This window comes from Aulonocara stuartgranti (genome assembly GCF_965226115.1).
Source record: "Aulonocara stuartgranti genome assembly, chromosome: 3".
In the NCBI taxonomy this organism is placed as follows: domain Eukaryota; kingdom Metazoa; phylum Chordata; class Actinopteri; order Cichliformes; family Cichlidae; genus Aulonocara; species Aulonocara stuartgranti.
In genome coordinates, this window is record NC_138941.1 from 68847024 (window position 1) to 68861672 (window position 14649).

At 40.8% G+C, this 14649-nt stretch overlaps 1 protein-coding gene and 1 long non-coding RNA gene across 3 annotated transcripts in view; one reads left to right on the top strand and one right to left on the bottom strand.

The window, feature by feature from the left end:
* The window catches only part of LOC309696372, a 239317-nt gene extending 232362 nt beyond the window's left edge, over window positions 1-6955 (bottom strand). The window contains exon 1 of the long non-coding RNA XR_014273446.1: window positions 6650-6955. This is a non-coding gene — a long non-coding RNA (uncharacterized lncRNA). The remainder of the gene's footprint in view (window positions 1-6649) is intronic.
* Window positions 6956-7325: 370 nt separating this feature from the next.
* On the top strand, window positions 7326-13458 carry LOC309694134 (uncharacterized protein). 2 transcript variants are annotated; one of them, XM_082513935.1, is made up of 7 exons: window positions 7326-7372; window positions 7858-8063; window positions 8513-8678; window positions 9645-10376; window positions 10513-10580; window positions 11091-11134; window positions 11845-12109. In XM_082513935.1, the coding sequence occupies exons 2-7, from the start codon at window positions 7860-7862 to the stop codon at window positions 11894-11896; spliced, it is 1266 nt and encodes a 421-aa protein (XP_082370061.1). In that variant the 5' UTR covers window positions 7326-7372; window positions 7858-7859; the 3' UTR covers window positions 11897-12109. The 2 variants fall into 2 exon arrangements, with proteins under 2 accessions (XP_082370061.1, XP_082370062.1); XM_082513936.1 differs by lacking the exons at window positions 10513-10580; window positions 11091-11134; window positions 11845-12109 and adding an exon at window positions 12833-13458 and having other exon boundaries at window positions 9645-10356.
* Window positions 13459-14649: the final 1191 nt, after the last annotated feature.

The window sequence follows — 14649 nt, forward strand, 5'->3', positions numbered from 1 at the left end:
ACATCAGAAGTAGTTAACCAGCAGCAGGGTGAGGCACTCGCTACGTCTGGTGTTATGGCACCCCACACTAAATGTGGGGCAGTTGCTAAGCTAATCAGTAAGAAAGCTCTCATACATTGCAATTTGAATGGCTTAGCAGTGAAAGCAGTACTTGACACATGTGCTCAAGTTTGCATCATAAGTAAACATTGGAAAGACTGATACTTGCCTGACTTAGTCATGCAACCTCTATCTGAAATCATCAAGGAAATTGATGAGTTGAAAGTTTGCGCAGTCAACGGGGAAACCATATCATTTGATGGCTGGGTACCCATCATGATCAACTTACCGGGGAGTGAAGACCCCAGCCTCTCCGTCAGTATTCCGGTCCTCGTCAGTACCTTGCCTGTGGACAAACCATTGATCGGTTTCAATGTCTTGGAACAGATCGTTGAGGAGCAACTAGAGCAGTTGATACCTACTCTTGTTACCTTGCTGTGTAATGCCATCTGTCTTCCCCCTGAGAATGGTGAGGTGGTCAGAAGCTTCATTCAGACAGTAGAGCCAAACATTACACAAGGGTACTTGAGAACAGTTGAAAGGGATGTGATTATCCCTCCTGAACAGGTCACCTGGTTAAAGTGCCCCGTTCCATCAACCATGAATCCGCTTGATTGTTTAGTGCTGTTTGAGGATGATGAGGGCAACCAGGCCCTAAAGCGGTTCTATGTCTTGACGGGGTTAGTTGAAATACAGAATCCAGCTAACCCATACATCACCATTGCTCTAAGTAATGACACCAAACATGATATGACCTTGACAAGCAAGATGGCCCTGGGCACCTTACAGCCAGTTGAACGTATTGTGGAAGTTGAGGCCTCAAGCGAGTGCCCACCTGCAATAACAGTTCGCAAGATAATGGTGGAGTCAGCTGGACCTGTCCCAATGTCGTGGTATCCGCCAGTGAATCTTGATCATTTGGAAGAGGAACAAAAAGAGATTGTCCAGAGAATGTTGTTTGATGAGTGCAGGGTCTTTGAGTGGGATGGGAACAATATTGGTTGTAATTCTGATCTGAAAATGGTGATAAACCTAAAGGATGACATACCAGTGCAGAGAGCATATACCTCCTTTGCGTGGTCTTGTAGACGGGGATACAACGTCCTCCCACGGATTCCTATCCTATTCCTGTCTAAAAAGCCCATCTGTGTCTCCTAAAGGATGACATACCAGTGCAGAGAGCATATACCTCCTTTGTGCGGTCTTGTAGATGGGGATACAACTTCCTCCCATGGATTCCTATCCTATTCCTGTCTAAACGGCCCATCTGTGTCTCCTAAAGGATGACATACCAGTGCAGAGAGCATATACCTCCTTTGTGTGGTCTTGTAGATGGGGATACAACTTCCTCCCACAGATTCCTATCCTATTCCTGTCTAAACCGCCCATCTGTGTCTCTGTTCCTGTCCGTGATGTGGCCTCCCATGATTTACGCACCGTCTGTGTGGGCCTGGATCCTTGTGTCATCGATTCACAGAGAGTTGGGGAATGGCTTTCAACTCTCTGTGAATGGTACTCATGGCCATTGATCAGTGTGCTTTGGTCAGTGGGCTTTGGTCAGTGGTTGTTCTCAATGGTCATGAGAATTTGTATATTAATGATCAAGGAACTGACCTCCCAGATCATTGTTACTTCAGTGGGCTGGTTTCAGTCATTATGCAAATGTACTGTTTATAAGATTGGGGAATCCTGCAGTCAACTGAGACTGAAGAAGTCACATGGATGAGTGACAAAATGTTTCTCCCACTGAAAACGTTACATCCAGATGAACAGAATCAGCTTTTGGAGATTTACTTAACTGCTTGATTGAGCATGTATTAAGACACTTTAAAATTTAGTTTTTACTATTACTATTACTAGGATATTACCAGGAGAAGCTCACAAATTTTTCTGCTATACTTCAGTTTCTCATTAAAATAAATAAATAAAACTTTCAGATCTTGGTACATCACAAAAACAGACATAAAAAAGGCCATTCATTTGGTTTACATGTAAATATTTATTTAGCCGCAGCTATTTTATTTATCTGGAGATGCCCGGGGAAGAGGTTCATCACGTTGTGGGACTTGGCCAATAAACACGATTCTGATATAACTTTATCATTAAATTGCATTAAACTGTTTATCACAGCTACTGGCATCAGATTAACATTTTTATTGCATGTGCAGCCATAATCATTGTATACACACATTTGCATATTGTGCTTAGTGATGGGCAGATGAAGCTTCATGAAGCACTGAAGCGTTTCATCCAATTGGTTCATCCCAGCGCAAAGCTTCTTAAAGCTTCATTTGCTCTAGTAGGACATCTACTGGACATAAAAATATTAGTTGGCATGAATTTGAAGAGTGTGGCCTTTTGCACACAGCCTGTAAATGTCAACAACAAAAGGAGTGTGTAAAACATCTATATTGTAGTGATGGCAGTACACTGTGTATATTTATACTGGCAGTATGGAAAATGATTATTTGGAAATGCTTAAAATGGAAATGATCATTTACTGTGAGGTGAGGTGTGGTTGGGGTGTGGACAGTAGTTGTGCTTTTGTAACGTTGAGGTATGGACAGCTACACACTGAGGCTTTGAGCCTCAGTCCTGCCTGTTCACATTTTATTCTGTAAAAACTAAATTTTCGCTGCTTTTATGACCTTTTTAGTGGGGAGAACGTAGCTAGGATTTAATGATTTAACAAATCTTTTGAATCCTTTGTCCTCCACAATGCTAAATGGCTGGGAGTCCTCAATCACCATGCTAACCAGGTCTTCATCTATTTGAGATTGTTCTCCTGAGGAAAGACAATAAAGATAAAGCACAAATATAAATATCACACACGTAACTTATAACAGCTGTATAATATTGTTATATCATTTAGTAACATTACTGCATGCTATATTATCATGGCATTTGATGGCTCACCTGGTCTTGCTCCACAATCGGTGTTCTCCTTATTCTCATGCAAAGCTCTGTAGTGCCTAAGCATGGATGAGGTGTTGTTGTTATATCCCAGCTCCCTGGCACATAGCAAACACTTCACCTTGTACAAAAGTAAAGCCGCTTAACATAAATTGTATTGCACCATCAGTATTATGAAAATACATCTTCTGTAGAAATTTACATACCTTGTTGGGAGGAATAAGATCAAAATGTTCCCACACAGGGGAGGACATCCTCCTCTTCTTAGCTGGCTCCATTCTCTCCAGACTTTCTCTCCTCACTCTCATGAACCTCCAAACTGTCTCCAAACTCTCACTAACCGCAACTCTCCATCAAACACCCACATTTTGAATGAAGTCTGAGGGGTTTATATCGCTGTCATATCTCGCGGCAAAGTTCGAACCGCTTCATGAACCAGTCACGTGGTACAGCCGGGCAGCGAGGCTTCGGACGTCATCATTTTCAGCTCCTCCCATAAGTGAAGCAAGCCTCGATACGCGCATCGCGGAAACGCCCCCTCCATTACTCGACACAAGCTTCGAAGCCTCGATACAGAACGTCACATCAGTAGTTGTGCTCATAAGAGTTGATTCTCAGTCTATTGAAGGTTTCAAGCTTTGTGAAGCGCGATGTCTTCACAATCTATTGTGTAAGGTGATTTGGAGCAATGGAAGGTTAAAACAGCATTCACGCTTACAGACAAATATGATTTAAATGTAGACCTTTGTAAGCAAAGGCCTTGAATTCATTTAGCTTCTACCTGCAGTTGAGCTTGCCTAGTAAAAAGTGACAGAAGAAGAGTGAAGAAAGTGTAAAGTCCCCAGGGGCTATTCGGAGAATGAATTTAATTTCCATGTATGGAAGAAAGTACTGGAAAGAGTAACATCTCTGTCTATTTTAGCTATTTTTAAGTGATGTGTGACACACGCTAGGCACAGATACACCCACACACAGGTCGTTATCATCATGATCGTTGAGCCCACTGCACCACTCCTCCCCTGCAGCCACGCGCCGGACCACACCTCCGCCACATGATGATTTACTGTAACTTAAGCATAATTATGTACATTTGTGACGCAGGAGGGGCTGAACCCTGAGATGAATAAAACTATTCTGAATTGAGTTGTTTGGAGAAGATCTATGCTGATGAGTTGCAGTGTACATCTTCCCACACATGTACTCATTAAATCATCATTTGACTGAACTCTTCTGGGCCAGTGTTGGTTTGTTCTTTGCCTCAATATTTCGAATCGGGACACTACCAATACAGATCATTCACAGCTGGGCTAAAATAGAAGGATCTCAGTGATTGTGGAAACAGAGCTATTTAGGAGCAATAAGGCAGCGCAGCTAAAAGAGCCGAAGATCTCAAACACACTGAACACTCCTCACTCACTTGGAGAACCAACTTTCAGATTGATGAGCTTCAAAGGTTTTCCAGCTCTCTTGATGACATGACACTCGTATGTTCCAGCATCATCTTGTCTCACATTCTTCACTTCAGAATCAAAGACACATCTCCATCAGCTATCTGTCTGTCCTTCAGATCCACCTGGTTCTCAAAAGATGGATGCTGGTAATCTGGAACAAGTCATCCATGCTGATATAAAAGGACAAGTTCTTCATCTTCCAGGTCAGTTCTGCTCCACTCTACAACTATGACGATGTGGGCTTGAGCTTGACATGTCAGAGTGACGTCCTGTCCAGACTCAGCTGTGATGATTTTGTGATCTGAAAAAGAGGAAACAACACAGCGCAGCGAGGTTAAAGGTCAAAGTAACACTGTTCACTTCTACAGTAGTCAATCAGAGTGATGATCAGACAGCACTAAACTGTACTTACACACAGAGAATTTTCAATAAACTTATCACAAAATTAATGTGTGCAGGCTCATGTTGCCTGCACACACCCAGACCAACAGAATGAATATGAAATAATCCTACTCAATTTCTTTGTCTTTATCTATCATTGAAATGGCATTTATCTCCTGACAGGTAAAACTCACCTGCAGAGGTAAACATGCAGAGGCTGAATAACAACAAAGCTGAGCAGAGTGATGCAGTCACAGCAGACATTTCCTCTAGCACAGATGGTCTTAGTTTGTTCTAAATGTCTGTATTTTCAGTGAATAACAGAACGTGAGTTTAAACCTGATTGCATCAGATTAAATTTAACGTTTACATAAAATTCAGTTTCCATAGAAATGATTCCAGGTTCAGATACTAATGCTGGATAATAATCACTAAGGCTTTTGAAATCTGTGAGTGAACTGGGTCCTCAGCAGTTCTGTGTGATTAGTAAGTATGTGTCTCTCAGCTTTCTAGTCCAACTGGTCCTGTAATGATTTTTGCTGCGTGCGCATGTGTGTGTGTGTTTGTCTGAAACCATTTTTTTTCCTCTCTCTGTTCTTGTTTTTGCATGATCTGTTTGGTTGATAAGTGATTTCAAAGTTTCATGTGAGAGATAAAATAGCTGCGGTTAAATTAAGCTGTCTAAAACTGTCAAGGTTCAGCCCAGAGAGAAGAGCAGTTTTATTTTAAACAAGTTCCTCACACCAAGGGGTTTCAGAGGGGAATATTTCTGAAGCTGACACTGGACTCAGCGCCCACAGAGAGAGGGGAGAAAATAATTAGGCTACGTTCACACTGCAGGTCTTAATGCTTAATTCCGGTTTTTTGATCAAATCTGATTTTTTTGTCTGCTTGTTCACACTATAAATAAAATGCAACAGCAAACGCGCTCTAGTGTGAACCCTCAAAGCGGCCCGCATGCGCAAAAGAAGACGTCACACACAATCAAGGCTGGACTGGGACAAAAAATTGGCCCGGGCATTTTGACTATAGACCGGCCTACCAGGATAAAGATTGAAAATTTGACGTCATTCAGGGTTAAACCGCAAATGATTCTGGGAACTTGTGGCAAGAGGTACTAGCGCACGCAGGCTTTCAATTGAACTCAGTTACACAGCGATAAAAAGAAACACAAAAAATGGCAAGAAGCTGTTGTATTATTAACTTCAATAGTCGGTCGCATGACAGCCACGGGAAGCCGACGGGTAGAGAGATCGTTTTTTTTATCGGATTACATCGTTGAAGAGACATTTTTAAGCCATGTTTCCGAAGTAAGAGCCGACGGATGGTCTGGATATACCAAATATAACGTCCCCGAACACTCCAGCTCACATGTTAGTCTGCTCCAAGCATTCCCACAAAGGTCAGAGTTTTGTTGTAGTTAATGCGTCATTTTTCTTAACATAACTGGTGATATAGGTTACAAGCAAGTCTGGCGCTGAACAGAAATTGTGGCGCTATGCTCCTTTGTTTATTGTGCATAAATAGTGAATTTTCCTGACACAATATTACGTTTCGCTTCTGTTATTACCATGGTACATTGACAAAAACATATACTTTTATTCACAGGAGAAAACAGTTGTTTTGTATCACTAATTGTCCAGTGCGATTACAACATACCAACCCGTTCTCACTCCCGACGCGTAAAATAATGACGATTTGTCACGTCCCTTAACTTCTCATGCTGACGCCTAAGGTACCCTTCCACGTTTTTATGTGACGCTGTGGGTTGTCAATTCATTCCAATATGAACCCGCTCACGGCGATCAGAGACGCTTCGAGCAGAGGCGCCAGCCATCCATTTACTCCAATAATAACCCCGTCACGGCGAAACATGACGCTGTGAAGCACAATCTAACTGGAGAACCGGGGACCCTCTCCGCCAACGGGTTTTTCTCCCTTATTTAATGCTTTCTTGTAATGACATCGTTAACATTTCTCAACAAAAACACGTGAAAGTATCACTGATAATTCAACAATAAAATCGCTTCATGTTGTGGCCATCACACAGTGTTTTCCAAACTGATTCACGATCTGAAAGTGCGCAGATTTAACGTACATAATCCTTTGTTAGGTTTATTATTTTTATTTCACACGTAAAACACATTTATAGATTCATTCACCACTCCTGTTAGTTTTGGATGTCGCTCAGCTCCAACCAATCAGACCAATTTACGCAGACGCACTAATCCCGTAACTGCACACTACCCATAATCCTCAACCGCCGTCGCTATGGAAATGAAGATAACAACAGCTTGGTGCTACCCGTTATTCCTTTATTTACTCTAAAATAATAACCAGCGATAATACGAAATTAAACTGGCCCAGTGTTTAATTATGTAATTAAAAATTGCAAATTTTAATATTTTATTTTTTACAAATTGCAATATTTATCTACAGCGCGCCTTTAGCGACACGTCAACAGATCTTAAGCAAGGCGATTGGATGGTTTTTACTGCAATGCATCTTGGGAGTCGTAGTAAATGTATCTTTCAACTCACGGTCCTGCATCGAAGTTTTCGACTGGACACGAGGCAGATCCTAGCTAAGTAAGTTGTGATAAACTGTGGGTAATTTGCATGTTCACTGAAATATTAATTTCAGTGATACTTTTTTTTTTTTTTTTTTCCTTTTTAAGTCACTTAAAAATTTCAGTGATATTAAACTGATATTAAACTTGAAATGTTTTCACAGAGCAGTCTGTGTACCAAGAGAACTACTTCTGCAAAAGTTTATTTAATTTTTTTTGTGATCTATTCTCATGTGTAAGACACTTGCTTGGCCACCCAGCTAATGTTAGTACTGCTCTATTTTAGCAATGTATATTTTCTGTAATCAATTCAGGTTTTTTTTAACCCTATTCACGTAATTAACTCAATATTAACGACTTTAATCTCGTAATTGATTTTTTTTCTAAATATGGTGTAATACTGCCTCGTAATATAAGTTATTTCTTTGGTCATAAATTATTTTTGTAATCGTTTCACCAAAACAGACCTGAAATAATCCCTACATGTTCCATTTTCATTTGCAGAAATGACAAAGCCAAAAACCAAACCATGCCCTTCCTGTCAGGCCCCAAACACCTGCAACAGGAAGACATGCAGTGGATGCCTGGGCAGCCTGAACCTAAAGGAGGGATTGAAAAAAAAACAAGAACAGTTTAAAAACAGTAACTGGGCTGCCTCTGTTAAAAAAAACAGAAATGCGAGCAGGGTGGTTAATTCAGCCCAGTTGTCAGTAAGTTTAAAAGTTCTGATCTAATAAGTGGTTGGTCTGGTAGACAATTCTTTATTAATCACAGTTGTCAATGTTTTCTTGTATATCATGAAGTAAGAAACTAACAAGACATGTATATACACATAAAATATTAATTTATAAAAGAGCATAAATAAAAAAGTTATTCACATCAGAATAACATCATCACACTAAAGACATCCAACTAGAAAAAACTTGTTAAAACTATTTTTATTTAAGCTACTTCTGATTTTTAATTTAATCGGCTATTAACTGAGAGACAAAACATTTCAAGATGGATTTTATCATACATTTACAGGTTTGGTCACCATAAATACTTTTTAACTATCGACAACAATAAAACAACAAAGATGTGAAACTTAAAGGTTTGTTATACATCAATTTGCTTACATGAAAGACTGGCTGCATGTTTTTCTTTGTTGTTCTTGCAGGTTTCAAAGCTACATGCCCTGGGCTACCAACCAATTCTGTTTCTTGGACAGTTTGACCGTAAGGGCCGTATAGTAGGGGACGTGATCACTCAGATCGAACCAGCGGAAGGTGCTGCACGTGACATCCTCATGAAGATGAGGAAGCTTTATGAACACCTTCTGAGAAGTAAGATATGCTTTGTCCATTATCTGTAACCAGGTGTCCTTATCAGGTAGCCTATCCTAGCTGTCTTTGGGTGATACTCATGGTACACCCTAGATAAGAAGGCAGATCATCACGGGGTACATAGAGACAAACAAGATGGTGAGGATGAGGATAGTTAACAGTCACCAGCTATTCTATTCTACTCTACTCTATTCTGTTCTATTCTATTATTCAGCCAAGGTTCAGACCAGTAACCTTCTTGCTGTGAGGTGACAGCTGCCCTACATGTCCTGTTGCTAACATGAAAATAGTGTTATATCTGCCTTATTACCTCCCCATGTGTCGGTCACATCACCAAAGCTAGCCATACTGAACCTCTGGTGTTACCCACCTGAACAATTTTGTATGTGTGTGTGTGTATAGTATGGTCTTTCACACTCATGTATATACAAATGTAATTTTAAAAATCTTCACAAAAACCAGACCTGATAATTCTCTTCGAGACTTTCTAGTATAACAAATGTTATAATGTTACCAATATGAACACCAAGATTCTTAAATAACTTATATACTTCTTAAGAGGTTACCTGATTACCTCCCTGAGGTAGTTAGCATCACCATTGTACAAAACTCCTAAGTCACAGTACTAGCTTGAAGTGTCAAATGTTATTCACTACAAAGTCAGGAAAGTAGTGTCATCAGAGGAAAAAGTCATTAGCTCTCTGGATTTATAGTCACACTCATTAATTTATTAATGTACAATGTAGAAAAGCACTACAGATGTCACACTACCCTAGAGGGCACTTGTACTGAATGATTTGGGTCAGTGAGGGTGTGAGATGACTTATTTGATGCCAATATTTACCAGTTGTATCTTTAGTAAAAACTTAACTGAAAACATGCAAATCACTACTTATTATGTGTTTATGTGTACTGTACATTTTTTCAACCCATTTTAATGAATGTTTAATATTTAAAATTTTTCAGAATTACAAGCTTCACCTCCTGCTAAAAGTTCTACACCAGCAGCTGGACCATCCTCTGCTGACAGTGTCGATGCTAGACCAGTCCCAGACCCAGAGGCTCTAAACCAGGAATTTATTCTTCATTTAGAGCCTGTACCAACATCTTCCCTCTGTCAGCCTCCTGCATCCTCCTCTTCATCTCTGCTTCCTCCTGCATCCTCCTCTTCATCTCTGCTTCCTCCTGCATCCTCCTCTCCATCTCTGCTTCCTCCTGCATCCTCCTCTCCATCTCTGCTTCCTCCTGCATCCTCCTCTCCATCTCTGCTTCCTCCTGCATCCTCCTCTCCATCTCTGCTTCCTCCTGCATATTCCTCTCCGTCTCGGCTTCCTCCTGCATCCTCCTCTTCATCTCTGCTTCCTCCTGCATATTCCTCTCTGTCTCTGCTTCCTCCTGCATCCTCCTCTTCATCTCTGCTTCCTCCTGCATCCTCCTCTCCATCTCTGCTTCCTCCTGCATCCTCCTCTCCATCTCTGCTTCCTCCTGCATCCTCCTTTTCATCTCTGCTTCCTCCTGCACATTCCTCTCTGTCTCTGCTTCCTCCTGCATCCTCCTCTTCATCTCTGCTTCCTCCTGCATCCTCCTCTTCATCTCTGCTTTCTCCTGCATCCTCCTCTCCATCTCCACATCCTGCATCTCCCTCAATTTCTACGGTGTACACCTCGGATGTCCCAAACACAAAAATGACAAGGAAAGGTTAGACGTTATGGTATTGTAAATGTACGAAACACACGACAGGTTCGTTAAGTTTGTTAAGATTTCTTTTTCTTAATTTTTGCATTTTTTCCAGTTTTACAGAACTCATGTAAATATTTCATTTGTTATTTTTCAGAATGCCGAAAACACCGCACACAGAAGATTTTCAAATATGAAGAGATAGTAGACAGGAGAGTTGTAAATGTAAGTAATTTAGCCTGCTGTTGTGCAGATTTGTTTGCATCTTTGGACTTCCCGGATTTGAACTGTGCCTGACTGAATATCCATAAGCTTTTGTTTTTGATGAATCTACACTAATTCAGCCACTGAGTCAGGATTTCACTCCAAATAGGACATTAAATAAGAACAGACCACCTGATACGACCTGGTCGTGCTGCCTTCCTGATGTTTACGTTCTTTAAAGTCCTCCTGACATCATGCTCAGAAGGAGTGATTGATGTGGAGGTGCTCCTTCCCATTCAGTAACATCTGCTTCAGTTAGTTTTGCTTGTGAGCCACAATGTAAGCAGTGTTGCTTTGCTGACATGCACTCGATGCTGGCAGTACAAGCATTGTAGTGGTTCTTATGTTTTTGTAAACTAATTGTATAATATATTGAGCCATTCAATAGTACACAAATGTTTATAAGCTCCTTTTTGTATGCAACTTGCATGTCTTTCTTAATTAATTGTTTGTTTATATCATGTTTTTCAGGAAAAAGAAGAAGTTAAAGTCAAGTGGAAGCCTTGCTCAACATGGTATGTAGTAACAACTTTGTTGGACGGGAACAGACATTCATATTGTTGATAAATAGTTATCAACTCAATTTGAATTCATGTATTTGGACTAAAGTAAATTGTCTTCTTCTGTGAGGAGCTTGATAGCTGTCCACCTCCAAAGTCCATTATGAGTTTTGGAGGTGGACATGGTCAACACTTTTAAGAGTAGGCATAAGACTTTACTTATTTATAGAGCTTATAGTTAGGGCTGGTTCAGCTCAGCCCTTAGTTATGCTGTAATAGGACCAGACTGCTGGGGGTTAGTGTCCCCCCCCTCTTTCTCTGTCTCTTTCAGGGTTATGCAGGCTCAGTATTGGTTGAAGATGCAGTCACGTCTCCTTTTACTGAAAACTCTCCCCCTCTTCCTCATCACCATCTGTAAACATACATGTCTCAGTAATGCAGTTCATGCATGTTACTAACTAAACTTCTTCCCTGGAGTTTCTGTGCTCTCTCATCCAGCAGGTTCCAATGGATCGTGGCTGCTGCTGTGGTCCTGCTTGACATCTACTACATATATTAATACTCTCTGACTTGATTTGATTAATTTATATTACAATGAAGGCGTATAAAGCATGACATGAATATAGAAGATATTTCATCCTAAAAAATTGTCATATGTCACAACCTAAATTGTCCTATTTTGTGTGTGGTTGTCGTTGTTGTTTGTTATGTTTTTCTCCTGACAGTGGCAAAGTGTGGGATGACACATGGGAACCTGCGCAGTTTTACACACAGTAAACCAGGCACCACAGGTCGCAGAGATCACACAGTTCACAGCTTGTAGTTCAGCATAAAAGTTCAAAATAAAATATTTACTATACATTTCAACCAGTGTCAGTCTCTGTTTCACTCTCTAATTGTGGCTTAAGTACCTAACACATACATGAATCTGATCGATCAATAATATCTTCCCTGCACTCGACATCTCATAGTTTTACAGCAAATGCTGATTTTCAAAACATTCTAGAGGAAAACCGAGATAAAATAATCTGAACAGTAACAGTGATTGTGGATGATGATGGAGGCTTCAATGGATTATTCTGTTTCAATCAATAGGTTCCTATCTATGACAATAATTTGATAAGTTTAACAGGTTGGTTTAGGCCTGGCAAAAAAGCAAATATTCACAAACTTTTGTTTTTGAAGAATGTCTATCTTTTTTGGGATGAAGCTATCTGGCAAAACGAGACAACCCTTTTAACCTCATCTTTATGTCTATCATGTGGCTATGATACTGGATTTTGGTTTGATGCATATGCAGGTTACAGCTGGGGAATGGCAGTATGTTGTGGATTGATTTGGCATGTTCAACCACTGTTACACCAAACTCTCTCACTTATAACATGATAAAGGCCTCTTACTCAGTGTCATGGATTTTCTATACTTTTGGGGACACAGGGCCAAAGTCTGAGGCAATAAGTCAGATCAAAGAAGGCAATGATTCTAAAATGGGAGTTTACTTATGTCATTATATATATCCAGGAATATGTGCCTGAGGATAGTTGTCATGAAATCAATATTAAATCAAAGTATTCCTTAATTACCACAGCTGACACGAGTTCTCCATAGCTGCCTGCTGTCTCAGGATCTGTCTCCAAAAAGGACCAGGGAGCGCTAACATGTTATGTTCTAAACTGATGAAGAAAATGCACATTAAACATAGTATAAACTTACTGAGTGAAGTAATGTCAAGAGGATTCCTTTAGCTCCTATTGGGTTGGTTCCTTGATCAATGCAATACAGAATCATTAATCTGGTTTTATGTAATGTCCTCAAAACATGTCAAAATGAGGCTCACTAGTCTGTGTGGCCTCCACATGCCTGTATGACCTCCCTACAACACCTGGGCATGCTCCTGATGAAGTGGCAGATGCTCTCCTGATGGATCTCCTCCCAGACTCCAGGACTAAAGCATCTGCCCACTCCTGGACATTTTGTGGTGCAGTTGGTGGATGGAGCGAGACATGATGTCCCAGATGTCCTCAATTGGATTCAGGTCTGGGGAATGGGCGGGCCAGTCCACAGCATCAATGCCTTCGTCTTGCAGGAACTGCTGACACACTCCAGCGACATGAGGTCTAGGATTGTCTTGCATTAGGAGGAACCCGGGGCCAACCGCACCAGCATATGGTCTCACAAGGGGTCTGAGGATCTCATCTCAGTACCTAATGGCAGTCAGGCTACCTCTGCCGAACACATGGAGGGCTGTGCAGCTCCCCAAAGAAATGCCACCCCACACCAAAACTGACCCACTGCCAAACTCATGCTGGAGGATGTTGCAGGAAGCAGAAGGTTCTCCACGGCATCTCCAGACTGTCACAAGTGCTCAGTGTGAACCTGCTTTCATCTGTGAGGAGGACAGGGCTCCAGTGGCAAAGTTGCCAATCTTTGTGTTGTCTGGCAAATGCCAAACATCTGGCACGGTGTTGGGCTGTAAGCACAACCCCACCTGTGGACGTCGGGCCCTCATACCACCCTCATGGAGTCCATTTCTGACCGTTTGAGCAGACGTGCACATTTGTGGCCTGCTGGAGGTCATTTTGCACAGCTCTGGCCTTTCTTTCCTACCCCACAGTACCTTCCCTTACCATTTGTTTCCTACTCTTTTACTTCTTCTTTGATGACGGTTGTCTTTCTAGATAAGCAATTTCATTTGCTCTGGGGTGAGTCAATGGCTCGGGTGCATTCTGGGACTGTCAGTTCACCAGTGTGCTGGCATGCTTCTTAACAAACACATCACTACAGCAAACATCTCAATTGTACTTGTTGATTTCTTCGACAAAACACTGAACAAAAAATTTACTTGTGAGTGTGCTGCCTGGTGCTTTTAAATTTTGTGATAATTTGAGCAGTCCAGAAAGCATCCCATGAATTAAATTATGTTATAAGAATTATGTTATATCTGAACATGTACACTAGTCATTAAATTAGATGGGAAATAATGATTCAGGGTAAACAACTGCACCAAGGAAATTCCATTTTACTTCTCAAAATGTAAAATGTCTGTTGAAAAATCACATTGAACAGAGATGTGATTAACTTTTTATTTTACCAAACATAACATCAATGATGACACAATCAGTCTTCATCAGAAGTGCTCAAATCACTCTCAGTGGCATCGTCTGGAATGTCCTCCTCCGAGTCCATTTCCAGGAGTGGTTGGTGGCTGAGGATTCTCTTGTACACGTCCTTTACTTTGAGCATTTCAGCTTTCAGTTCACTTTGTTTTTTTAAAACCAGGCTACAGAGTCCCTTCTGTGCATCCTCCGACATGCCAACAAAGGAGGCTGTAAAAAGAACAAAACAAATAAATATGAGAAAAGTAAAAAAAAACAAAAACAAAAAAAAAACCTCACCTCATAAACACAAGGAATTAGGATGCTGTAATTAAACATTTTTTTAAAAGGGGGAAGGCAGTGTTAGCTAGCAATCTAGATATAGGTAAAAGATCCAGTAAGACTTTAGCATCTGCTCTTATTTTCAATCGATTC